The sequence below is a fragment of the Aotus nancymaae genome, unplaced genomic scaffold, assembly GCF_030222135.1.
Source record: "Aotus nancymaae isolate 86718 unplaced genomic scaffold, 86718_ANA_hifiasm-v0.15.2.pri h1tg000002l, whole genome shotgun sequence".
NCBI classification, from domain to species: Eukaryota; Metazoa; Chordata; class Mammalia; order Primates; family Aotidae; genus Aotus; species Aotus nancymaae.
Genome location: NW_026988413.1, coordinates 44,377,188 through 44,404,792, shown reverse-complemented (window position 1 = coordinate 44,404,792; position 27,605 = coordinate 44,377,188). Strand labels below are relative to the sequence as shown.

Sequence of the window (27,605 nt, the reverse complement as noted above, 5' to 3'; positions counted from 1 at the left end):
ACTTTCTGATTTAGATAATTGTACTGTGGTTCTGTTGCTATGTTCTGAAGTGAGCAGGGATAAACAGGCATCATGTATGCAATTTATTCTCAGGAAATTCAGGAAAATAAATGTATATGTGATGTATGATATGTATAGATGTGTATATGTGTATATATGTACATGTGTGTATACATGCATAGATAGGTATATATGTACATATATATACACGAACTTATAAAATCAGGGGCTCTGATATAATCCTTAAGAATTACATCAAATTTATTAATGTTGAGTTATATGACTATATTCACATACACATATACACACACATATATACATGGAGGGGGGTATTATGCAAATGAAATGTAGTAAAATGTAAACTTTTCAGAAATTACTAATTCTTTGTACTATTTTTCTATAAATAAAACAAGTTGAAAAAAAACTTTAAAGAGAGATCATGGTAAAATATTTAGGAAATTCCAAAAGCCAACAAAAAGGTCACATACTAAATTTCTAACCAATAGGTGGTGCCAATAAGTTCCATTTTTATTTTAATGATACTAGAAAGCAACTACAATGTTCAAAAATCAGGTGCACTGATCAAATTCTTATGAATTATACCAACTTGGTAATATTGAATAAAATGACTACACTGGTATGTGGGGACATAAAAATGCAACCTAACACTCAAAAAGCCTCCTTTCACCTCAGCCAAATAAAGAACACCATATGTTTCCTGAATAGAGTGAAACTGCTCTCACTATATATTGTGGTCTCCTTATCTAGGTAATTCCTTTTAACCTTCTGTGGGGGTTAAAAAGTATAGTTGCAGGAATACAATCATGTATACTCAACCAAGATAAAACAAAGACTCTAGAAACTCACCTGAATAGCAAATATGATTTCTTCTAGTTGTAAGCTACATGTACAAACTATAGGAAATATTTCATAAATACACAGATAATATGAAAAGACTCTGAAGTTTCTCTTAGGACATACTGAACCATAGCCAATGATTTTTACACAGTTTCAAGACTTAGAACTTAATTTGCCTCAGTAAATTATATTGGCTCAGTCTAATTTCACATTCCTAGAATTCAACTGCTATCAGAAGTGACATTTACAATATCCATTTGCTCAACAAACCTAAATCAGACTCACATTAATGAATATTTTTAGAATTTCAAATTCTCACAACATTGCCTTTGGATTTAAAACAGCACAACTTTGGAGATTTCAAACTACTCAACCTAACTAAATCTAACTGTAGAGACACAGTAATTCAATTTTTAAAAAAATATTAAAAAGTTAAATGATCACTTGCCATTTTCTTCCAGTTTCTAAACTCAACTAAGATAGTGGTTAATGTACCTTTGCAACATAAGTCTTAGGATAGAGGGGCAAAAAGCCCAGTTAACTAGATGAATCCCTTTATCTATTAACCAAACAAGATTACAACTCCAACAGCTAGGAGGACATCAATGAAGCATAAACGGCCTGAAAATTAGCTGGTAGAATTTGTTTCCAAAACCAATTTCAAAGTTGCCTTTTTTTCTCTTTTTTTAGTGCCAATGATCGAGGAATAGCAGGAGAAAGCGTGGAAAAACAGTACTTTTTAGGGTGAACTCAATTCTTTTGAGAACGTTTGACTGCACTGCTTCCATTTAATCAACAATTCTGTGGTCCAGAGAGAAAACAGTGGAAGTCAACATTATCTAACTGTTGTGACAGCTTACACATTAGGCACCCTAATTTCCCACTTCAATTTCTGGTGTTCTTGCTTCCCCCACTATCTTGAAGTAAGCCATTAATGTGCCTCCCTTTCAATAATGAAGCTGATCAGCTCTGGAATCCCCATCTGCTGGCCACAGAACTTCCATTCCTCCACCAAGGGTATAGATTGAGGGGATACAGAACAATGATCTACCTAGACCAAAGAGTGGGAACTTTGGTGAAAAGAGTATAGTTTTGCTTTTCTTTAAAATAGTTTTTAGGCTTCCTCCTGAGCTTCTGTTCTCTAGAGTACAATTTTAGAGTGAAGAGGCTTAGGGCTGGGTTTGCCTCAGCTTGAGAGAGGCTAGAAAGGATCAGAGAGAGAGAGAGAGACCAGAGAAACAGAAGGCAGATGGAGGCAGGCTGTGTGGGCCCTGGCTGGGCCTCACCTTTGAGGAGATAAGGGTGGAGGAGAGCTGAGGTCACAAGGACAGGAGAACAGACAGGGCTTTGTAGCAGAAGCCAGGTATAAAGAGCACACATTTGGTTGCTTAGGAATCTGAGTATCACAGTAGGCTGCAAAATAGGGATGGATCCTGCCAAAGGAAGGGAAACTCTTTATACAAGGCTCTGTGGTACGGTGGTTTCTTTCATTCTTTGCAAACGTTACAACACGTAGCTTTTCATTTCAGTACAATGGCTGCAAACAGAAAAGGTATGATTCATGGGAAAGGATGGTTTGGATCTCACTTTCTGGTAGGGTTTCACTCAGGATTCCAGTAAGAAAAAAGAGCCAGTAAAATTGACAAAGCACATGGAACATCTAAAGCACAAAACACATCTAAGCATCGGAGGAACTGCCCAAGAAAACAGAATGTGCTTCCCTTCCTTCCTGGAGTTAATCAGAAGGTCAACAATTAAGTTAAAAGAAACCAGGAAGAGATATTAGCAATCAAATCAGCAGAGAGGAGATGAAGGAAACAAAGCGTAGAAGGGGTTGGTTCAATAATCTAACATATCAATAATCTAACTGTGTTATTCTAAAAGTCTTCATTAAGGAGATTAAATCAGAATCCATTTTGAAACAATGAAAATAGGCAACTTAAGAGGTGAGGATAGAATATTTCAGATAATGGCTTCAAAGTGGGTAAAAAATAATAATGGCTAATATTAAACACACACTTATCATGTATGAAGTCCTATGGTAAGTGCTTTGCATACATTTTTCCTTCTAATCTTCCCAATATCCCTTAAAGGATTCAAACTGAGGACATCCTGCTTACAGAGAAAAAGCTCCTAAATACTACTCTATACTCTCTAAGAAATGACTCCTGTCTGTAAGCAGAGGGCAATTTGTGGTTTGGTTGAACTGGAACCCTGACCTTTAACACAGGCCTTAAGGATACAGGATCATTTATATTAGGGTCTATCTGGAGATATAAATTAAAGCCTATCATTGAGAACTTCACCAAGATTCAAGAGACAATTGGGTATCACCTCAGAGTTCGGACAATGATATATTCAAGCAACCTAACAACAGATGAATGTTGTCCTGCACAAGGCATAAGTGAAGGGGGAAAGGGCTGTGAGATGAAAAGGAGTTGGGAAAGACATGTAGTCAACAGTTCAGCACACCATGGGGAGTCAAGACCACATCTGTGATGGCAGGAAGGTGAGGAACTACATGTGAAAAGTCAGAAGGTCAGGATTAGTTTGTTATTTGTTTATCTACATAGAGGACGAATGTAAGCAAATTAAGATAACAGGACTCCTGAGGAGAAAGAACAAGATACACAATGGTTACCAACTCTTCTATTCACAGTTAAAAGGCAGAAAGAAAGGAGCAAGGCATAATGGATTTGTTTATGATGCATAAGAAGAACTTTAAAAAATGTTAGTCTTTAAACTGAGCCTGGAGTAGCACTGACTCAGAAGTATAATGTGAGTCATGAAAGAAATTTAAACTTCCCTAGTCACCATGTCAAAAAGTAAAAAGGAAACAAAATTAATTTTAATAGCATATTTTATTTATCCCACTATATCCAAAATGTTATTGTTTCAACATGTAATCAATATGAAAATTATTGATGGGATATTTTTCATTTTTCTTATTGGGTCGAGTCTTCAAAATCTGGTATGTTCTTTAAAATTACAGCACATCTCAACCCTAGTGGTATACTAGGCTCATGTCTAATGGTCAATAGCAACATATGGCTACTGTCTCCTGAATTAGACAGCACAGGTCTAGGGTAAATTTAATGATAAAATGATGGTCAATTGTATCAAGAAACACCAAAAGGTTTGGACTAGAACCGGATTTGGCTGGAAGTCTACCAGTGAATTCCACAAGACATGTTCTCTAAAAAACAGCAGCTCTGCCATCTTACTGAGGGGGTATTGAAATTAAACCATTTTATCCATAGAAAATCAGGAGAATTTTCATTCCTTTGTGGGAAAAGAGAAGACAAGCATACATAGTAGTTGCATGTTGTATTTCACTTCTCCTGTCTTCTCTGAGTCTTAGAGACTCTGGCCTCAATATTAAGTGCTCCAAGTGTCTTGTTTGTTCAGTGGTAGATGCAGGACTTTGTCCAAAAAAAAGGCCATCTGCATCAAATAAAACCCGTTATCTCCCCAACTCTTGGGAGAGGGAGGAGAAAACTGATCTCACCATTCATTACAGTCTGAAGCACTGCCTTATGTGTGAGTTGGAGGTACTTATGGCTCTTACTGAACTGAACCACAAAGCTCTGTCTACAGTGATGTTTCTCTTTGCGGGTCAGTTTGGTCTAGCAAGATGTCCAAGGGTCTGAAAAAAAAGGTGGTTTGAATTTAAATTCCGGTTCTCCTAATTGCCAGGTGATTGGTCTACAGCACAAATATCAATGTTCAAGATGCTTTTAAAAATCAGTCTTAAAAAACAACATATTCAGTTCAAGAAACAGCTTATTTAATTTGAAGTTTCCTTATGTCAATTAAAGCAGAAGGCTGCAAGCTTTGTTTTGCTTCAACACGGGTCTGAACGGTGGATAAGAACAAACATATTCACCAAGTTTTTGTCTACTGACCAAACTTCAGGATATCATTATATATGGTATGCAATCTATATACGCTATATAATGTAGCATAAACTATATGTTACTAGTACAATACTATGTACCATATACAGCTTATAGTGGTATATAATATTTCAGCTCCCCTCTGAACGAGCATACATACATTTTTCTTCACATGCCACTGCAGTCGGCATCACTTTCCTTTTTAGCCACCTTCAATCTGTGAACCTGTATGTTTGTCAATAATGTTGCTGCTCGCAGCCAGCCATAGGCAGCGAAGCATGTGTTTATCGGACCTCCCTGAAGACTGCTGCTTATCAAACTTGTTTCCACAAAACAGTCACAAATCCAAGCATATTTCTCATGTGATTTTTAGCTATCGGTAACAACTTAGAGGTCTGAAGACTTGGTTTCAATGAACAAATTCAGATTATCTTTTTTGTTTCAACAAGAATGGACTACATTTTTTATAAGGAGTTACAAGTACAAGCCTATCCTAGCTTACGAAGATGTACCAGAATGTTCATCGAGCATTTTTAAAGTTAGGGAGTGAATAGAGAGAAAAACAAAGGGTGGATAATTTCCTTCCCACATAAATAAAAGAAAAGGCTTGGAATGAAAAGTATAGGGAAAGTCAGCCAGCCCATACACTCACCTGCATTGGAGCCAGTCAAGTTATAACGTGCATTCAGCTTTTTGATGATGTTCTCATGGATTTGGTACCACTCATTCTCTGTGTTACACCTATGAAAACATTAACACTCCATTAAGTTTTAATGATGCATGTGATCAAGCAGTGACCCTCATACTCAAAAGAGTATACCTGCTCTTTTCATTGTAACCACTGTAATGTACTTCCTTGGAGTCCCCATCAACCTGCTGCAATTGACTGTCAGTCCCAGGATGAGCAGGAATGCCTGTATCTGGTAATGCCTGACCACCTACCTACCTCATGACAGAAGCAGCTCGGATTAACAACTCACAGATGACAAGTGGACCCAAAACAGAGAGAAATCTCGGAGAACAATGCAAACAGGGGAAGGCAGGCCCAACTGAGTTCAACTCCCTGAATTCAAACTCTCACTATTAACCAAGCAATGTTCTTTAGGTGAGTTTATTTATCCTTGCCTTAATTTCCCCATCTGTGAAACAGGGGTAATATACTAGAACTTTAAACAAACATGGGCTTAGGATAATTCCTGGCATATAATAAATGCTCAATAAATTAGTTCTCATTAGCAAGTCTCTACCTACTGTAACATGAACAGGTTTGCCTAGACAAACATGGGCTTAGGATAATTCCTGGCATATAATAAATGCTCAATAAATTAGTTCTCATTAGCAAGTCTCTACCTACTGTAACATGAACAGGTTTGCCTAGCATCCAAATCCAGCAAATTAAGTAAATGAAATTGACATTAACACAGCTTGCACTGGCAAAAGACTGGCAGGATTTACCAAAGAATAATAAAATTACTCTTTCACAGCTTCCACATGGGGCATCTCTCCGTCTTCTCACAGCTATCTGTACCTCTTTCTCTTAGCTTTTATCAATCATTAGGTCATGTTATCTTTGTTTATATGGTGTAGTTCACCTGGTAGACTGTTAAGGTCCTTGAGGATTGGATCTAGGACTGGCTGATATTTGAGTTTCCTTCAGTACTTTGAATGCTGTGGATGCTTAAAACTGTCAGTTGCATGAACGAATGGATGGATGTCCCTCTGCCTGGTAACTCCTGATGATTTGTAAGCATATGGTTCTGCTACCCATCCTTACTGACACTACTCTCCCAGATTTGCTGGGGAAAACTTCCTTCATCTGAACATATGTGTAAATTCACTATTTTATTAGCCATGAATGTGTCCTCTCAGGATGCCTGAACATCAAGATTCTGTACACTATCAATCGAAATCTTCCACAGTACAGGTTCTGTTTCCTAGTGATCAAGTCGGAGTCAGATAATTTACAATTATTTTCTTACATATTTATTTATTTTATCGCCACAGGATTTTGCAGGATGAACATGATGGACGTGATTTTTGAGCCAGTTAACAGTGGGATACCAAACTGAGCACTGAATCTTAGAAGACCAGAAAATTAAGATGGAATGAAACCATCCCACCTGTCCAGTTGTAAGACACCAAATTGCCATTGAGCACATTCTGCCTCCAGTTTTCTTATTTCAGCCCAGTAGGGAAGGAAGAAAGATGTCTTACTTCCTATTAGATAGTTAAGTGATTCCAGAATTCATGCTTTTAGCTTACAAAACTAAAAAACAAAACAAAACGAAAACAAAACCTCCTCAAGTATGTGACTAAAATATCTTCCATGCTCAGGCAGGCTTTTATTGTTATTTATTTGAGTCCCAGATGGGCTGGGGGTTCAGTCACTTTAACAAATAGAAATTTCTCCCAAATTGTTTCTAATAAGCACTTTCCCATGTTTTACTAAATTCACAATTCCTTCCTAATCTACAGTGACTGTTTTGACTGGTTAGTATTACTCTAGAAACAGCACCACCATTTGCTGAATGGGCATCTTTAAGGAATTTCTCTTAGAACAAGAATTACCCAAAACCTTATTTGATGCTTAAGGAAAAGCAGACAATAAAAAAAGCCACAAAGAGCAGAACAATTTGTCTTCATGAGAGTGAGTGTTTCCCACAGGCTGAGGTCTTGTTCAGCTGACTGCATAATCAAGGGTGATGATGGGACTGTCTGTCCCTCCGTTTTCCCAGTGGCAGGATATATACGGTACTTGCTACTCACACCTGGAAAGACTACTTTAAGAAATGATGAGAGTGTGTTTGTGAGGAATTTTAGTTTGCTTAAAAAGCCACATAAGCAGCAGCATCACATTACTAGACTGGGGTGTGAAATAACACCTGGAAAAATACAAACTATTAACTGGGTTTGTTGTGAGGGCAAAATGAAATGACACACGCAGAGTGCTTACCACAGCTCCTCATACATAGTAAGCAAACAGTAAAGGGTAGCTATTATTAGTCATTAGTATTTCAAATAAATTACCTTTTATGACTACCAGTTGAGTATGGAAAGAAAGGCATCACGGATTTAAGCTTAACAACTGAAATTGAGGGTTGCTATGTGATAAAAAGAGTAGCAACTTTTACCACCCACTAAATTTGCCAAAAGTTTTCAACTTTACATCAACATCACAGGCGTCTCCCTTTGAAAGAGGGATAAAGAGAGTTTCCGGTCCTAAACAACAGACTGTAGTTTAATCTTTGTCAATGAATTATTAACTGTGTTACAAAGGTCCCACTGGATGGAGAGTAGGAAAATCCATGAAACCCTAAAGCAGAAGTCAAAAAGTCAATTTTAAGTATATGTCCCAAAGGCAGTGGGCTACTTGTGTTACCATCACCTAAGAAAAAACACTGGCACATATTGGATATATTAACACAACCTCCAGAATGGAATACAAAAGCCAGCTCACTCATGGAGGTAGCCAAGGGCATGGTCCTCAAACCAGGAGTGTGGAAACCTAATGGGTCTGCTCTGAAGATGTTGTTGTATATCAGGCCTCAATGTCCAAGCCTGTGGGGAGGTGGCATGGCGGTGTGAGCCAAACCCATGTGCATTTAAAAAATCATTAATTTAGGATTTGGAACATATTAAGTGACTTTCTTAGCAGAGCATTATGGGTTCAACTATATTCCCCAATAAAGGTAATGTTGAAGTCCTAACCTCCAGTACCTCAGAATATGACCTTATTTGAAAAGAGGGTCTTAACAGAAATAATCATATAAGAAGGTTACTAGAGTGAACCACCATCTAATATGACTGTATCTTTATAAAAAGAAGAAATTTGTAGCGGGGCATGGTGGCATGTGCCTGTAATCCCAGCTACTCAGGAGGCTGAAGCAGGGAAATCATTTGAACCCGGGAGGCAGAGGTTGCAATGAGCTGAGATTGTTCCACTGTACTCCAGCCTGGGTGAGACCCTGTTTCAAAAAAAAAAAAAAAAAAAAAAAAAAAAAAGGAGGGGGTGGGGTGGAGGACTGGACCCAGAGAAAGCCATGAGTGCTGTGTGAAGATGAAGGCAGAGATCAGAGTGATGCGTCTACAAGCCATGGACCCCCAACAACTGGCTGCAAAGCACCAGAAGCCAGGAGAGGGGCATGGAGCAGATTCATCCTCACAGCCCTCAGAAGTAGCCAACCATGCCAATACCTTGATCTGTGAACTGTGAGATAACACATTTCTATTGTTTAAAACCCATTTATGCCTAGTGTTCCATTATTGGAACGCTAAGCATGTGGAGTTATTTATATCCTACTGCTCAAGGTCATCACCAGGGTATGGATTGAAAAAATTTAAAAAATTGCGAAGATGGCCGATTAGGAGGAAGTCGGGATTGCAGCTCTGAGAGAAGGCGCAGAGGGTGAGTGGACACCGCATTTCCAGGCGTATTTTTACTGCCCACAGACCAGGAGATTCACAGGAGGAGGAGCCCCACGGGTCACCAGCGCCACTGGTCTCACCTGTGTGGCCGCTCGGTCTACGCCCTGGGGCGGGGGGCAGCGGCTTGTTGAGCAGAGTGAGAAAGACTGAGTCCCCTCTGAGCCAGCAAGGGGAGCTGAAGCAGGAAGTCAAGCCAGGAGATTTCTGGGCAAGGGCGCACCACGAATCTCAGAGCCGCTGCTTCAGCTGATGCAGTGGCTCACAGGGCAGCAGATTTTTACCGCCCACGGACCAGGAGATTCACAGATGGAGGAGCTCCATGGGTTGCCAGCGCCGCTGGTTGGAACGGAGTCGCCGCCCGGCCAACACCTGGGGCAGGGGACAGTGGCTCCTTGTGCAGAGTGAACAAGACTGGGTCCCCTCTGGGCCAGCAAGGGGAGCTGAGGCAGGGAGTCAAGCCAAGAGATTCCTGGGCAAAGAGGGTGCCATGGGAAGCACGGCTGAACCCGGGACGGTCCAGCTCTGTGGGGGAGGGGCATCCCCCACCGGGAAACACCCTGCAGTTCCCAGGGCAATTTGCCATAACCAAGGTAACCCGCCACTACAGAGACTCCGTCACTACAGGGGCGGGCCAACATAGCGGAAGCAGTTCTAACTATACCCATATAAACAGGACTGCCGGGAAGTTCACACGGAAGCTGGGCGGAGCCCACAGCAGCTCAGCGAAGCCTCTGCAGGCTGAGTGTGACTAGGCTGCCACCTTGTGGGCAGGGAAAACGATAGCAAGATAGCGGGAAATCATAAAGCCCTAACTCCCTGGGACAGAACACCTGGGGGGAAGAAAAGGGGGTTTATGAGTTAAGCTGCTGCAGACTTAAAATTACCAAAACCAGAAAGACAGCAACTACAAGGTTGATAGGTGGATAAATTCACAAAGATGGGAAGAAACCAGCGCAAAAATGATGAAAACATCCAAAACCAGAACACCGCTCCTTCTACAAGGGAGCGCAACTCCTCACCAGCAAGGGAACAAGACTGGATGGAGAATGAGTGTGATGAAATGACAGAATCAGCTTTCAGAAAATGGATAATAAGAAACTTCCGTGAGCTAAAAGAACATGTTCTAACCCAATGCAAAGAAACCAAGAACCTTGAAAAAAGACGTGATGAAATGCTAACGAGAATGGACAACTTAGAGAGGAATATGAGTGAACTGATGGAGCTGAAAAACACAACACGAGAACTTCGCGAAGCATGCACAAGTTTCAACAGCTGAATTGACCAAGCAGAAGAAAGGATATCAGAGGTCGAAGATCAACTCAATGAAATAAAACGAGAAGGCAAGATTAGAGAAAACAGGGTAAAAAGGAATGAACAAAGTCAACAAGAATTATGGGACTATGTGAAAAGACCTAATCTACGTGTGATAGGTGTACCTGAATGTGACGAAGAGAATGCATCCAAGCTGGAAAATACTCTTCAGGATATTATCCAGGAAAACTTCCCCAACCTAGCAAGGCAGGCCAATATTCAAGTCCAGGAAATACAGAGAACACCACAAAGATATTCCTCTAGAAGAGCAACCCAAAGGCACATAACCATCAGATTCACCAGGGTCGAAATGAAGGAGAAAATACTAAAGGCAGCCAGAGAGAAAGGTCAGGTTACCCATAAAGGGAAGCCCATAAGACTCACAGCAGATCTCTCAGCAGAAACCCTACAGGCCAGAAGAGAGTGGGGGCCGATATTCAACATCCATAAAGAAAAGAACTTTCAACCTAGAATTTCATATCCAGCCAAACTAAGCTTCATAAGTGAAGGAAAAATAAAATCCTTTGAGAACAAGCAAGTACTCAGAGATTTCATCACCACCATACCAGCTTTACAAGAGCTCCTGAAGGAGGCACTACACATAGAAAAGAACAACCAGCACCAGCCACTCCAAAAACACACGAAATGGTAAAGAACATCAACATAATGAAGAATCTGCAGCAACCAATGGGAAAAACAGCCAGCTAGCATCAAAATGACAGGATTGAATTCACACTTAACAATATTAACCCTAAATGTAAATGGACTAAATGCCCCAATCAAAAGACACAGACTGACAAATTGGATAAAAAGTCAAAACCCATCAGTGTGCTGTATCCAGGAAACCCACCTCACATGCAAGGATACACAAAGGCTCAAAATAAAGGGATGGAGGAAGATTTACCAAGCAAATGGAGAGCAAAAAAAAGCAGGAGTTGCAATTCTCATCTCTGATAAAATAGACTTTAAAGCGACAAAGATCAAAAGAGACAAAGAAGGACATTACATAATGGTAAAAGGATCAATGCAACAAGAAGAGCTAACGATCCTAAATATATATGCACCTAATACAGGAGCACCCAGATACATAAGGCAAGTTCTTAAAGACTTACAAAGAGACCTGGACTCCCACACAATAATAGTGGGAGACTTCAACACACCATTGTCAATATTAGACAGATCAACGAGACAGAAAATTAACAAGGATATCCAGGATTTGAACTCAGACCTGGAACAAGCAAGCCTAATAGACATATACAGAACTCTCCACCCCAAATCCACAGAATATACATTCTTCTCAGCACCACATCACACCTACTCTAAAACTGACCACATAATTGGAAGTAAATCACTCCTCAGCAAATGCAAAAGAACGGAAACCATAACAAACAGTCTCTCAGACCACAGTGCAATCAAGTTAGAACTCAGAATTCAGAAGCCAACCCAGAACTGCATAGCCTCATGGAAACTGAACAACTTTCTCCTGAATGTTGACTGGATAAACAATGAAATGAAGGCAGAAATAAAGATGTTCTTCGAAACCAACGAGAACAAAGACACCACATACCAGAATCTCTGGGACACATTTAAAGCAGTCTCTAGAGGAAAATATATAGCAATAAGTGCACACATGAGAAGAAAGGAAAGATCTAAAATTGACACCCTATCGTCAAAATTGAAAGAGCTAGAGGAACAAGATCAAAAAAACTCAAAACCTAGCAGAAGACAAGAAATAACTAAGATCAAAGCAGAATTGAAGGAGATAGAGACACGAAAAACTCTACAAAAAAATCAATAAATCCAGGAGCTGGTTTTTTGAAAAGATCAACAAAATAGACAGACCACTAGCCAGACTAATAAAAAAGAAAAGAGAGAATAACCAAATAGATGCAATAAAAAATGATAAAGGGGATATCACCACAGATGCCACAGAAATTCAAACCATCATCAGAGATTATTACAAACAACTCCATTCACATAAACTAGAAAACCTGGAAGAAATGGATAAATTCCTGGACAGTTGCCTCCTCCCAAGCCTAAACCAGGAAGAAGTCGAAACCCTGAATAGACCAATAACAAGGTCTGAAGGCGAGGCAGCAATTAAGAGCCTACCACCCAAAAAAAGCCCAGGTCCAGATGGGTTCACAGCCAAATTCTACCAGACATACAAAGAGGAACTGGTACCATTCCTACTGAAACTATTCCAAATAATCCAAAAAGAGGGAATCCTACCCAAATCATTTTATGAGACCAACATCATCCTAATACCAAAACCTGGCAGAGACTCAACAAGAAAAGAAAACTACAGGCCAATATCCATGATGAACATAGATGCAAAAATCTTCAATAAAATACTGGCAAGCCGATTGCAACAGCACATCAAAAAGTTTATCCCCATGATCAAGCAGGATTCATCCCGGGGATGCAAGGCTGGTTCAATATATGCAAGTCTATAAATGTAATTCACCACATAAACAGAACCAAAGACAAAAACCACATGATTATCTCAATTGATGCAGAGAAGGCCTTCGACAAAATTCAACAGCCCTTTATGCTAAAAACTCTCAATAAACTAGGTATCGACGGGACATATCTCAAAATAATAAAAGCTATTTATGACAAACCAACAGCCAATATCATACTGAATGGGCAAAAACTGGAAGCATTCCCTTTGAAATCTGGCACTAGAAAAGGATGCCCTCTCTCACCACTCCTCTTCAATATAGTACTGGAAGTTCTAGCCAGAGCAATCAGGCAAGGAAAAGAAATAAAGGGTATTCAATTAGGAAAGGAGGAAGTCAAATTGTCTCTATTTGCAGACGACATGATTGTATATCTAGAAGACCCCATCATCTCAGCCCAAAATCTCCTGAAACTGATAAGCAACTTCAGCAAAGTCTCAGGATACAGAATCAATGTGCAAAAATCACAAGCATTCCTATACGCCAATAACAGACTTAAAGAGAGCCAAATCAAGAAGGAACTGCCATTCATAATTGCTACAAAGAGAATAAAATACCTAGGAATACAACTAACAAGGAACGTAAAGGACCTCTTCAAGGAGAACTACAAATCACTGCTCAACGAAATAAGAGAGGACACAAACAGATGGAGAAACATTCCATGTTCATGGTTAGGAAGAATTAATATCGTGAAAATGGCCATACTGCCCAAAGTAATTTACAGATTCAACGCTATCCCCATCAAGCTACCAATGACCTTCTTCACAGAACTGGAAAAAACCACCTTAAACTTCATATGGAACCAAAAGAGAGCCCGCATAGCCAAGTCAATTCTAAGCAAAAAGAACAAAACGGGAGGCATCACACTACCGGACATCAAACTATACTACAAGGCTACAGTAATCAAAACAGCATGGTACTGGTACCAAAACAGAGATATAGACCAATGGAACAGAACAGAGGCGTCAGAGGTGACACAACATATCTACAACCACCCGATCTTTGACAAACCTGACAAAAACAAGCAATGGGGAAAGGATTCCCTGTTCAATAAGTGGTGTTGGGAAAACTGGCTAGCCATATGCAGAAAGCAGAAACTCGACCCCTTCCAGACACTTTACACTAAAATTGACTCCAGATGGATTAAAGACTTAAACATAAGACCTAACACCATAAAAACACTAGAAGGAAACCTAGGGAAAACCATTCAGGACATAGGCGTAGGCAAGGACTTTATGACCAAAACACCAAAAGCATTGGCAACAAAAGCCAAAATAGACAAATGGGACCTAATCAAACTCCACAGCTTCTGCACGGCAAAAGAAACAGTCAATAGAGTGAATTGGCAACCAACAGAATGGGAAAAAATTTTTGCAGTCTACCCGTCTGACAAAGGGCTGATATCCAGAATTTACAACGAGCTAAAACAGATTTACAAGAAAAAAACAAACAAGCCCATTCAAAAGTGGGAGAAGGATATGAACAGGTACTTTACAAAAGAAGACATACGTGAGGCCAACAAGCATATGAAAAAATGCTCATCATCACTGGTCATTAGAGAAATGCAAATCAAAACTACATTGAGATACCATCTCACGCCAGTTAGAATGGCAATCATTAAAAAATCTGGAGAAAACAAATGCTGGAGAGGATGTGGAGAAATAGGAACACTTTTACACTGTTGATGGGAGTGTAAACTAGTCCAACCATTGTGGAAGACAGTGTGGCGTTTCCTCAAGAACCTATAAATAGAAATTCCATTTGACCCAGCAATCCCATTACTGGGCATATATCCAAAGGATTACAAATTGTTCTACTATAAGGACACATGCACACGAATGTTCATTGCAGCACAGTTTACAATAGCAAAGACCTGGAACCAACCCAAATGCCCATCGATGATAGACTGGACAGGAAAAATGTGGCACATATACACCATGGAATATTATGCAGCCATCAAAAATGATGAGTTTGAGTCCTTTGTAAGGACATGGATGAACCTGGAAGTCATCATTCTCAGCAAACTGACACAAGAACACAAAATCAAACACCGCATGTTCTCACTCATAGGAGAGTGTTGAACAATGAGAACACATGGACACAGGGAGGGGAGCACTATATACTGGGGTCTGTTGGGGGGAGTGGGGGGGAAAGCGGGGAGGGGTGGGAAGTTGGGGAGGGATAGCATGGGGAGAAATGCCAGATATAGTTGAAGGGGAGGAAGGCAGCAAATCACACTGCCACGTATGCACCTATGCAAAAACCTTGCATGTTTTTCACATGTACCCCAAAACCTAAAATGCAATTAAAAAAAAAATAAATAAATAAATAAGAAAAAAATAAAATAAAAAAATAAATAAATAAATCCTCAATCTGCCATACTCTGACATAAAAAAAAAAAAAATTGCAACCTCAGGCATAAACGGGTTAATCCACGCTGTTTGTGGTACTTCGTTAGGGCAGGTTTAGCAAACTAACACCAAGAGTAGGTCGGAAATCATCTGAGCTTCCTTTTCCCAATTCTAATTAATTTACTTCAAAAAGTACTTTCACTTTCCAAGAACACATTGATTGTTTGAAGGTAAAGACGTGCAAAGTTTATAAATTCAAAAGTGGTATTCCATATAGCAGATAGTTTACCTAATTGATAAACTGTCTGCACTCATTGGTTCTTGCTTCAATAATTCCTCTGACTGGCAAATTGTGGTTTGTGGGCTCTCTTGGCTCACTTGCAAAAAGTCTACAGATTACTGGGTTTTTGAGGAATGGCTCATAGACCATCCACTGTTCTTCTCTACCCAAGTAAAGTAACATTCACCCAAGTAAGACCACACGTACCCCGGGGCGCCCACCCCAGCTCCACCACGTGCATGGTTCTTACATGTACACTTTCAGAATGAGGTCATCTTTTGTCTCTCCTGTTAGCAGGTCAGCAATGCTAAGAACTGCACAGCCAAAGGGTCGTCGGTACTGGACACTACAGGCATTCTTTTTTTCTCCTGCTCCCATTCGACCTGTTCAATTAAAGAGCAAACATTACCCACGGAGCCATTTGATTAGATGCATCTTAGGCAGAGAAACATCCAGCTACACAATAGGCCACATGAAATGTAATTGGGCAATAAAAAGGGCCTGGGTTGGGCATAAAAGCAGATATTGCTTCAGTTCTGGACTCTCCTATCCAATCACCTAACTGTGTGACCTTGGGTAAGCCACTTAAATTCTGGGCATCAGTTGCTGTCTGTAAAACACAAAGATTGGAACAGATCTCATGTTTGAGAACCATCCCCTGGCCCCTGAGATTCATGAAGGCACCCCAGGAAGTTCATGTCACTAAAGGCAGTAATGGTGACTCTCCCATTTTCTATTTTTCAATAAATTCCATATTCAAAAAAACTATTTAAAAAAATTTCACCTGTGAAAGGAGTAGTTTGAGGTTGTCTGAAGTACAGCAAGTCAGCACAGGTGATCAACTGCACACACTCCTGCCTCAGCTCTTAGGCCGTTCATAACTCAGTTATCACCGAAATGGTTTTAACTGTTAGAAAGTTTTAACTTGTTTAAATTGTTGCATATTTTAAAATGTTATTAATATATTGCTTTAATTTATTGTTGATGTTTATTATCAGAGGATTATTTTGAAGACAAAAAGTGAAAAGTACACTGAAGTTGAAATATAACAAGTTAATGTGGGAAAAATGATTTTAAAAATCTGCAAATTTGTCTCTAGATGCTTTTCAACAGAACCATAAAATTGTTTCTAACTGAGCAAAATTCTCCTACAGCACATCAAAATATCTCCGGCAATTCCAAAATCTGATGTGAAGTAGGAAGAATGGGATGACACTATCCAATTTGGCTTTTATTCTTCAGTAGTAAAGGAAAACTAACTCTGCAAGATGTCACTCTTGGGGAAATGCAGCCCAAAAACCTCTGAGAATCAAAACTAAAAAATGGCCAAAAAATCTAGTTGCTTTTCAGATGTGCAAAATGTAAGAATTCAAAATATCAGGTTTTCATGATCTGATGACATATGTATGGCCAAATTTCACTCTACAAAAATTTATTATAAATTCTGCCTGAAAATCGAACACTTTATGTCATACTTGAGTTTAATTATCAACCAATCCTACTTCTACTTACACAACCGATTTAGACAAATTTAAAACTTTCGTCACTTTTTTAAATTAAAAAAAAAAGGTCTCAATTTATCTCTATTTTGAATATTATTACAGAATTTTGTATTAGAATGAAATATTAATATGTACTCCAGTCTTTAACAATATTGTGGTTTAAAACATGTTTTTTTCTTAACCATTTCCTTGTAAATGCAAGATGACAAAGGGATATGATTTCTGAGTGGAGCACTTCAAAGCTATTTAACACCAGAAAAGAAGTTCCTTAGTAAAAAAGAAACTTAGAAACTGTGAACAAGATTATTCCTAATGACTCTGTTAGCTCCCACAATTTACACAAGGGGATACACACATTTCAGTCCTTTTCTTTGTTTTTAAACAACCCCTTTATCTAAAGCTGCACTAAAGAAAAAACAGTAGGGGAGAGAAGGAATGGCAAAATAAGGGAGTAAGGTTGATGGGAGAAGTGCAGCTCTCACAACCACTTAAGACTCTTCAATGAGGATTTTGTCACTTGTGACCACTGAGAAGCTTATCTCCCAAACCTCCACCTGACTCATGTCTTCAAACATGCAAGTTTAAGGATTTTGTCTGGGAGCTGTGGGCGCCATGGCTTTGGACACCACTCTAATTACTATGCTGAAAAAATGATCTGATGCCAGATCTGTGGCACCAACCCTAGAATTAGTAAGAATTCACAGTTCTGACTGGGCTTTGGGAAACCAGATCAGATTTCTAGGCACATTCCTCTAAGCAGGAAGGGAGGTAGCAGGAGTGAGGAAAGGGGAAAATACTGAGCAATCAGCCAAAAGTCAAAAGGGAGGCAGGGAGGCATAGAGGTTGAAGGAACTTCCTGGCATGGGCAGGAAGATATAAAACATAAAATTCTCTTTTCTTTTTTCCTCTCCATCTTTCTAAAGAGCTAGACTTAAATTCCCAAAAGTGAGATGCTATTGCTCCTGCTTTCTGTAGCCAGTGAGGGCCAATGTGCCCTTTTCCTACTAAAAAGGTACAAGGAACATTCTATTAAGAAGTATGTGTCCCTGACAGACAACAATCTGCCACTAATTTCACTGGATCAAGGGAGCTGGCAGAGTAAATCTTAACCTATCTTAGTGTATTTTACCTTAATCTCATTGTCTCTCAGTCTCAGAGTGTTGAACTGGCAAATGTTTTTTGCAATAATCCCAGAGAAGTATTCATTTGCCTAAAACTGAGGACAAGGAAAGGGAGGTAATTTCTGATTCAACATTCATTCTAATGACTTAATGACCATAACAATCTTTTTTTTTTTTTGAGACAGAGTCTTGGCACTGTAGCCTAGGCTAGAGTGCAATGGTGGGATCTTGGCTCACTGCAATCTCCGTCTCCTGGGTTCAAGCAATCCCACTGCCTCAGCTTCCTGAGTAGCTGGGATTACAGGCATGAGCCACTACGCCTGGCTAATTTTTGTATTGTTAGTAGAGACGGAGTTTCTCCATGTTGGTCAGGCTGGTCACAAACTCCTGACTTCAGGTGATCCACCCGCCTTGGCCTCCCAAAGTGCTGGGATTATAGGTGTGAGCCACCGTGCCTGGCCCAAAACAATCTTAATATAAAGTGTAATTACAAATCAAACAGTAAGCATTTGAAGGGCTGCCCTGTGATGGGCAGTACTACTGAGGCGGCTTCCTTGGTAATAATGCTGTGAGTGAAGTCCATGGGCCAGAAGTGCACACACTTTGCTGCCTGGTTATTTTCGTTTTCGTTTTTTTTACCAACCCAAACCCATAGATATCTTTGAGAAAGTTCTAAAAGCAAAAGTGGTTTACTTTTTTCTCTTACTATAGGAGATATTCAAATTTTAGCAATGTTTACATGAAGATATATAAAATCACATTTTACTTTAACCACTGATATTATACATTTGAATTTAAACAAACACAGATTAAATAACAAACTATCTCTGCCATCCTGAGAACAGACAGGCTTTATCTCATAAGAAAACAGTAGCATGGGTTCTAAATTTTCCAACCTTTTCAAAGATTCTTTCTGAATTTTTTTATTAGACTCATTTATAAAAAGAAAAATGAAAACATAACTAAAAAGTATCTATTTTTTATTTCTCCTGTCCTTCAAATATAAAAATAGCATAAAATGAAAACAAGTTTTCAGAATAGATTTTTATGAGAAAAAACACAGAGAAAATCTATGCTGGAATGAAAGCATGTTTTTTATAGCCTCACTAAATGCACAATGTAGTTATCCTGTACATAAAACAAAGGCCTATAACAATAAATCACCTTGCAGGACTGCATGGCAAGATATTACTGTCTTGCAGAAGTATTCCTAGGCAAGTAATGGAGTACAGTTAGTGAAGACATGAGAACAAATTCCTAATGACTGGTTAGACTTAATGGAAAAACTGTGTAGGTTACACCGTTCCTCAATTCACCTAGTTCCTCTGCCATAAAATGCCTGCTTTTAAAGGCATTTTATGTGTAAAAATGACGGAACACATTCTGGCTTCATTGAGCAAGTTCATCACAGAACATTAAAGTGGGTTCCACAAGATGTTAAGAAGTGCTACATTATATAAGTGTTTTCATAGTCAAATCAAATTTGAGGAAATCTGGGGTCAACAAAGTTAGACAGGCATATTTATTTTTCCCTTTAGAACATCTCAGACCCTTTAATAAACTGATGACATTATAAAACGTAAAAAAACATTCAGTATTCAGTATTTCACAGCCTGTTTTTTTTGTAGCACCTTCTGGAATAACGCTTTGAAGCATTCTGCACTTTGGAAAATGCCAATTTATATAGAGTTTTCATTAACTTATGGGAAATTCAGCTCTTAAAAATTCATTTTATGCTAACAGATATTAGCAATTTAAGACAAACATAGCTGGGTGTGGTGGCTCGCTCCTGTATTCCTAGCACTGTGGGAGGCTGAGGTGGGCAGATCATCTGAGGCCAGGGGTTCAAGACCAGCCTGGCCAACATGGTGAAACCCCATCTCTACTAAAAATACAAAAATTAGCCAGGTGTGATGGTGCATGCCTGTAATCACAGCTACTCGGGAGGCTGAGGCAGAAGAATCACTTGAACCCAGGAAGCAGAGGTTGCAGTGAGCTGAGATTGTACCACTGCACTCCAGCCTGGGTGACAGGGACTCTGTCTCAAAGAAAAAAAAAAGACAAACAAAATTTTTGAATCAAATATATTTAAGAAGACTAACAGAACAAAATGAAACACATAAACTTCACAAGTACTTATATTAAAAGAGACCAAAATCTGTTTATAGTAGGTGAAGAGGTCATATGTGGGGTTGGGAAGATAGGGAACAATTCACAACTTCTGTGATTCTGGGATTCAAATCTGGCTTTGATATCTTTCTGATTCAGATGGCAAATAAACCACAACGACATAGAAACCTCTCAACATTTCTTTTCTCTGTTCCTTGCCCCTACCGCACTGTGAATTACTGTACCTACCGATTCGGATAATGTGCACGGTGATATAGATGTCCTTTCTTAGCTCGCTGCTACCCAAATCCTACAAATAAATGAAGTCTGATTATTTTGGAAGTCATGAGCAGCACTTAAAGGGCATAGCACTTTATTTTCACAAATAAAAGAAGAAAGACAGAGATGAACAACAACATTCTTAATGGAATGTTTGTAGCAGAAGTACATGATTTAAATCCTGTTCTAAAAATCTCATTACAATCAACTTTAGGTCAATTAATACCAAGTAATACCTTAAAGAAGTGACCACTGTTGATTCAATCTCTCACTCCTTCATTCTTTAAACATTTATCAACCACATACTAAATAGCAGGTGTCTTGCCGAGTGCGATTACTGTTTGTTTGGTTTTATTTTTGGAGATGGAGTTTCGCTCTTGTAGGCCAGGCTGGAGTACAGTGGCGCAATCTCAGCTCACTGCAACCTCCACCTCCCGGGTTCAAGTGATTCTCCTGCGTCAGCCTCCAGCCTGCTACCACACCGGCTGATTTTTGTATTTTTAGTAAAGATGGGAGTTTCACCATGTTGCCCAGGCTGGTCTCGAACTCCTGACCTCAGGTGATCCACCCACCTCAGCCTCCCAAAGTGCTGGGATTATAAGCATGAGCCACTGTGCCTGGCAATCACTGTTACACTTTGGTAGCAGTATAACAGGAGCAGTAATATATTAAAGGAATTAAAGTAACCCCGGAAGGTGATATTCAGAATTCTGGGCACTAAGGTAATTTGTGTGTTATTTATATAAAGTTTAAGCAAATTCACTATGTTCTCTCACAATACTTTATTTCTCCTACATAGTATGAATAATAATTGGATGAATCTGCCTCATGAATAAAACAAGATCCACTCACCACAAAGAGGGAGCAATGTCGTTCCGGTTTATCAGGGGCTTTGGGAAGTCCATTTCTATTCAGCCTCAAGAAAAATCTCTCACTACAAGAGAAAAACCATTTAACAATTTGAAAATTATTTAATAAAGATTTATCCCTCTGTAACTACTCTTCATCACAACAGGTAAGTTAAACATTAGGTTGTTCATTTAATACCAACATAGCCTATATAAATTAGGAGAGCTCCCAAGACAACAAATATTTGCTTCACTTCTGATAAAACTGGCAAAGCAGCAACTGCAAAGGCAGAAAGCACATATATACAAAAGCAGACATTAACTTCTGAAAGACTTGAATACATTTTTATATGAGTAATATCACTATTATTCCAAAAAGCAGAAATAAATGCACTAAAAGAGAAAATACAATCTAACATGTGTCATGTGCTTGTAACTAAGATTTCTTTTTCATGTTTTATGTCACATTATTTAATTAACATTAAAGACATTATTCTGAGTGCTAACTATCTATTAGAAGGCTTCATATTTTATGGTCTTATAAGTCTATAATGCAAAACACAAGTAGAGATTTCAAAAAATGAAACTTAAATTTTCTTTGGTCTACAAACAAACAGAAGATCTCAAACTCCCCCAATGCCACCAGATTTAATGGAAACACAAATAATGTTGTTGATTAGTCACTAATTCATAGCAATAAATACTTATAGATGCTATTTATTTGTATATTTGTTATTATTTTGAGACAGAGTTTCACTCTGTTCTTCAGGCTGAAGTGCAGTGATGTGATCCTGGTTCACTGCAACTTCCGCCTCCTGGATTCAAGAGATTCTCCTGTCTTAGCCTCCTGAGTAGCTGGGATTACAGGTGCATGTCACCATGCCTGGCTAATTTCTGTATTTTTAGTAGAGACAGCATTTCACCATGTTGGCCAGGCTGGTCTCGAACTACTGGCTTCAAGTGATCTGCCTGCCTCGGCCTCCCAATGTGCTGCGATTACAGGCATGAGCCACTGTGCCCAGCCATGGATGCCATTTAGATCCAAGGTGTTCAACAAAATAAAACGACTATAAACCCACAAAAAAATTAATCTATCAACTACTATGAGCTTCAAATTTTAACTGAATTTCAAAATCCTGGTACCAATAGAATTAAATAGTTGGCTGCCTCAGGCAATGAGCACATAATCAACATCTACAGAATGTGAAATTATCAGATGCTATGGTTTGGTCAGTGTAGCTTCAGCCTAGGGAACAAGCAGGGAAATGGAAAGCAGGACATTAATAAAAGGCTCAGATCTGTGTTATCAACAGATCCTTGCCTTAAATAATGGCTCTGTCATTCAAATACATATAAGAGGAGAAATGAGAACCATAAACAGATCTCTAAGGAAGCATATGAATTTGAATTGATGGCTGTTTTGGAACACTTATTTTCTTTGGTGATCTAAGTCTAGATAGATATGTTTAACAGATTCAACTACCTGGCTTATCTCATCTTTTACTTGTATTATGCCTATTTCTGACTTTTCCTACGAGAAAGGGCAACCGATACATATTTCTAAGGGGCCATTTTCACTCTTATTACCTATATTTGTTTCCACCAAACAGATGGCCAATAGGCAGGCATGAAGAGAATAAAAACTGCTGTAGGGATCCTCAACTGAAGCTAAAGTTCACATGTGATATGATTCCAAATTGGAGGCTGGGAATGACAGCTACCACTGAAGATGCAGAGATAAATTAATCTTATCCAGTTGTCATTTACCATCATTCAAGGAAAATGACTGTAAGCTCTCTTCACAGAAGAAAGTTCACTATTATTTCAATTTATTATTATTATTATTTTTGAGATGAAATCTCACTCTGTCACCCAGGCTTTAGTATAGTGGCACAATCTTGGCTCACTGCAACCTCTGTCTCATGGGTTCAAGAGATTCTCCTGACGCAGCTTCCTGAGTAGCTGGGACTATAGGTGTGTGCCACCACGCCCAGCTAATTTTTGTATTTTTTTTAGTAGAGAAAGGGTTTCACCATGTTGGCCAGGCTGGTTTTGAACTCCTGACCACAGGTGATCCTCCTGCCTCGGCCTCCCAAAGTGTTGGGACTACAGGCATGAGCCACCGTACCTGGCTTATTTCAAATTTAAAATCAATGAAAAGGAAATGTGCATGAATTTATCTTGGGACAAAGGGATTATACTTTAACCATATTATTACGTAAAACTTTTTTGGGAATTTACCACTCGACAGGTACTCTGCCAAGGACTTTACATAAATTATCTCATTTTATCTTCACTATGCCTTTAGAAAATAGGTACTATTATAATGACCATTTTACAGATGGGAAAAGTGAGAAATAGTAAATAGTTTTACTCAAGGTCACAGAGATGGTGTGTGGCTGAGCAGAGACTCTATTCCATGTATTAATTCAAAACTCTAACACTCCATTAGAATGCTATAAGGTAAACTCCTCTTCTTCTCTATAGAAATATTGAGCAAATATTTCCAGAATATTGAGATAAAGGAGAAGTCATCACTTGCCTGGGGCATCCACTCAGTCAAGCCTGGTCCCAAGAGTTCAAGGTAACTTTCTCTATACCCTTCCTGGGCTAAGAGGAATGAAAGAAGTGGGAATCTTGACTTAGCAGTTTTCAAAGAGGTCTTTGGTTTGAAATTGTTCTCTGGTAGTTTTCTTTATTAAAACATGCTTAGAAATTATTTTATTAAACAAAAAACTCCAAAAAGATTTAAGAACTCAGCTTTATTTAGTCAAAACTGCTAAGGTTTAAGGATGGTATTTAGTCTGTTTCTTAGTAATCAGTTACCTACTAACATATATTTATTGATTACATTTTAGCACAAAACATAAGCAACGTGAGCATTTTCCCCTGTCCTATATCATTGACAATATGTTCTACTTCATATTTTTTGAGATGTACTTAGGTTTGAAGCTCCTCATTATCACCACAGAAACATTCGAAGCAAATTTCACATTATCTTCTAATAGGTCAGTCTAAAATGAGGGACACCAATAAGATTAAAATACAAAAAACAATAGGGCATTTTCAATATTAAAACCTTAACTTTAATAACGATATAAAATCCAATTCCATATCTGCAGATTTCATCGATATTTTGGAAAACAATGTTTCCTAAAGTATTCTATTACAGAAAGAGATCCTTTTTGCTCTGTCACTATTTTAATTTCACTAGTCTAGACAGAATCCTGATTATGCAAGTATTATACTATATCATATCCTGTTTCAGAAAGAATATCAATATGTACTAAGCCAATGACATATCCCTTAGCTTAAGCATGCCTTAACGGGGAGATAAAAATAGACTGAAGATGGGTACTATGGAGAATTAATTCATGTGCAGTTCTTTTAAAAGCCAGACATGTTTTTTTAAAAAAAAGAAAAAATAAAGGAAAACGTCTATGGCCAATTAAAAAAATCATTTTTATTCATTTGATGACATGCTATCATTATACAAACTCAAATCAATTTATCTTCTGCTTTGGCGATATAGCAACTAATCACTCAGCAAATGGTTTTGGACAAAAAAAAGACCTATAATAACACATTTCAGAATCTTTGGATTATAATTACTCGCCCACACTGAAATGTTTGAAGAATATCGGAAGGTATGCCTTCAATGCCCAGAGGAAAACTGAACAAGTCAATAATATTGCATTCTTATTTTTCTCCTTTCTTTCAAGACGGGGTCTCGCTCTCTTGCTCAGGCTGGAGTGCAGTGGCACTATATAGCTCACTGCAACCTCCACCTCCCAGGTTCAAGCGATTATTCCTGCCACAGCTGCCCGAGTAGCTGGGAGTACAGGCACGTGCCATCACACCCGGATAATTTTTACATTTTTTGTAGTAATGGTGTTTCGCCGCATTGGCCAGGCTAGTCTCAAACTCCTGACCTCAGGTGATCTGCCCGCCTTGACTTCCCAAAGTGCTGGGATTACAGGCATGACCACCATGCCTGGCCAATAATATTGCATTCTGGCACATCTTTTGAACTTCTCCAAATATTTCGTGCATACTTTTGTGGCCACATAGAAATATATGTTTGACACTCAGTTCTAAGTCTGTTTTATTGCAACTCTGTGGTAAGTATGATCAGATGACAAAATTAGTTTTTGTAAACTTAAAGAATGTCCTTGCAAGATGTGCACACCTCTGTTACATCATTTAGACTTTTTTCCTAAGTGGAAGACAGATTTATATGTTTCTTTCCTATTACATTGTGAGCAACTAGAATACAGGCCCATGTAAATAGATACTATTCTATTGTATCTTCAACTTCTAGCGAATGATTTGGTATTCTTAGATGTTTGATAAGATGAACCAAATGCAATCTTTTAGGACAAAATATGACAACACCCAAATGACTGGAAAGCTTTAATTGTCTCCTAACTTTCCCATCATGTCCTTTATGGTAGGAAATTGTATGAAACTCTGCAAAAAGATATTTCAATCCATGATGCCTCATGACCAGACTTGAGATTCTCACATTAACTTCATGGCACCTCCAGATTTCAGATTATGCCATTTAATGCTATCCCCATGAACATTTTATATCTTTATTATATTCAACACATAGTAATAAAAAAACCATAATAGTATGTTTTCAAATGAGAATACTATCTTCCTCTTCTTAAAGAATAAATAGCCAAATAGAACATTTCTAGAAACACTGAGAAATGAGGGTTGATATTATTAATAGCAGAGAAAAATAATTATTTCACTTCCCCATATACTGCCATGTTCTTCCAGAGGAAATCTCTCTGCAGGAGAAATTTAGTGCTCACCTGAATTCCGTGTATGAGTCATTATAAATCATGATACTACAAATCAACAGTGACTAATTTGTTCTATGGAAATAATAACAAATCACAATTATTTATTATTTATAACCTTTCTTCTTCCAACAATGATTTAATGAAATCAAGATAATGAAATAAGTATATAAATAAGCATCCCTGTGAAAAATGATAAAGGCAGATGTGTACCCTGTGCGAGACCCTATGACTTATGCTTTATATAGCTCTTCTCATTTAATTCTCCTAACCAGAGGTGGAAACCACTGTCATGCCCATTTGCTACTCCAGTGAGAAAGGTGGGGCTGAGAGTTATTAGATAAGTTGGCCAAAGTTGTGTGGCCAGGGATGGGGCCAGGATATTAAATTTCAGAGTATGATTTGAGAGTCTTAGCTTTTAATTGCAATGCAGTCCTGTCTTTAAAAGAATAGAGCACCTCAGAAATGGACAAAGAAGGCTGGGCATGGTGGCTCACAGCCTATAATCTCAGCACTTTGAGAGGCTGAGGTGAGAGAATCGCCTGACCCCAAGAGTTCAAAACCAACTTGGGGAAACACAGTGAGAGCCCACCTTTACAAAAAAAAAAAAGAAAAAAAATTAGCCAGGCATGGTGGCACCTGCGTGTAGTTTCAGCTACTCAGAAGGCTGAGGTGGGAAGATTGCTTGAGCTTGGGAGGCTCAGGCTGCAGTGAGCCATGATTGCACCACTGCACTCCACCAGGGCGACAGAGTAAAACTCTGCCTAAAAACAAAAAAACAAAAAAACAAAAAAAGAAAGAAATGGACAAAGAAGAGCAAGACTAACTATATCACACAAACCAACAGGTTTTGTGTGAATATTCTTAATAAAATTAAAACGTGATAATTACAAAATGGCCAAGCAGAGTGTCACACTCCAGTTGTCCCAGACACTCAGGACGTTGAGGCGGGTGGATTACTTAGCCCAGGAGTTCAAGTCCAGTCTGGGCAAGATAACAAAGTCCCTGTCTGGGAAAACAACAACAACAACAAATCAAAATTAATGAACAAACAAACAAAACTGCATGAAGCCAAACGGAAAAAAAAAAAGCCACAATGTATCTCTGTTTAGGGAGATTATACCTGTGAACAACTGCTCAGTTGAACTACTGACATTCTGATGTACTTAAAAAGAATCTAATGATGATAAGTGTGTTTCACAGCATAGTTTGGTAGAAATGTTCTTTCTGGTGATGCAAATAATATAGGAGGCACAGTAGGGACCTGCAGGTCTTGATGGTTCCGTTTCTCAGTAGGATGCTCCTGTCCTCTGGCCTCCTTATAAACCACTCAGTAGAAGTCATCCTTCAGT

At 38.8% G+C, this 27,605-nt stretch overlaps 1 protein-coding gene across 3 annotated transcripts in view; it reads right to left on the bottom strand.

Annotated features, from left to right (window-relative positions):
• DOCK4 (dedicator of cytokinesis 4) overlaps window positions 1-27,605 on the bottom strand; it is a 488,208-nt gene that overhangs the window by 208,623 nt on the left and 251,980 nt on the right. For all 3 annotated transcript variants that reach the window (XM_064374405.1, XM_064374410.1, XM_064374414.1), the window contains exons 9-12: window positions 21,447-21,528; window positions 20,565-20,625; window positions 15,834-15,966; window positions 5,407-5,495 (exon numbers count right to left, since the gene is read on the bottom strand). In XM_064374405.1, the coding sequence (XP_064230475.1) occupies window positions 5,407-5,495; window positions 15,834-15,966; window positions 20,565-20,625; window positions 21,447-21,528 (365 nt within the window). The remainder of the gene's footprint in view (window positions 1-5,406; window positions 5,496-15,833; window positions 15,967-20,564; window positions 20,626-21,446; window positions 21,529-27,605) is intronic.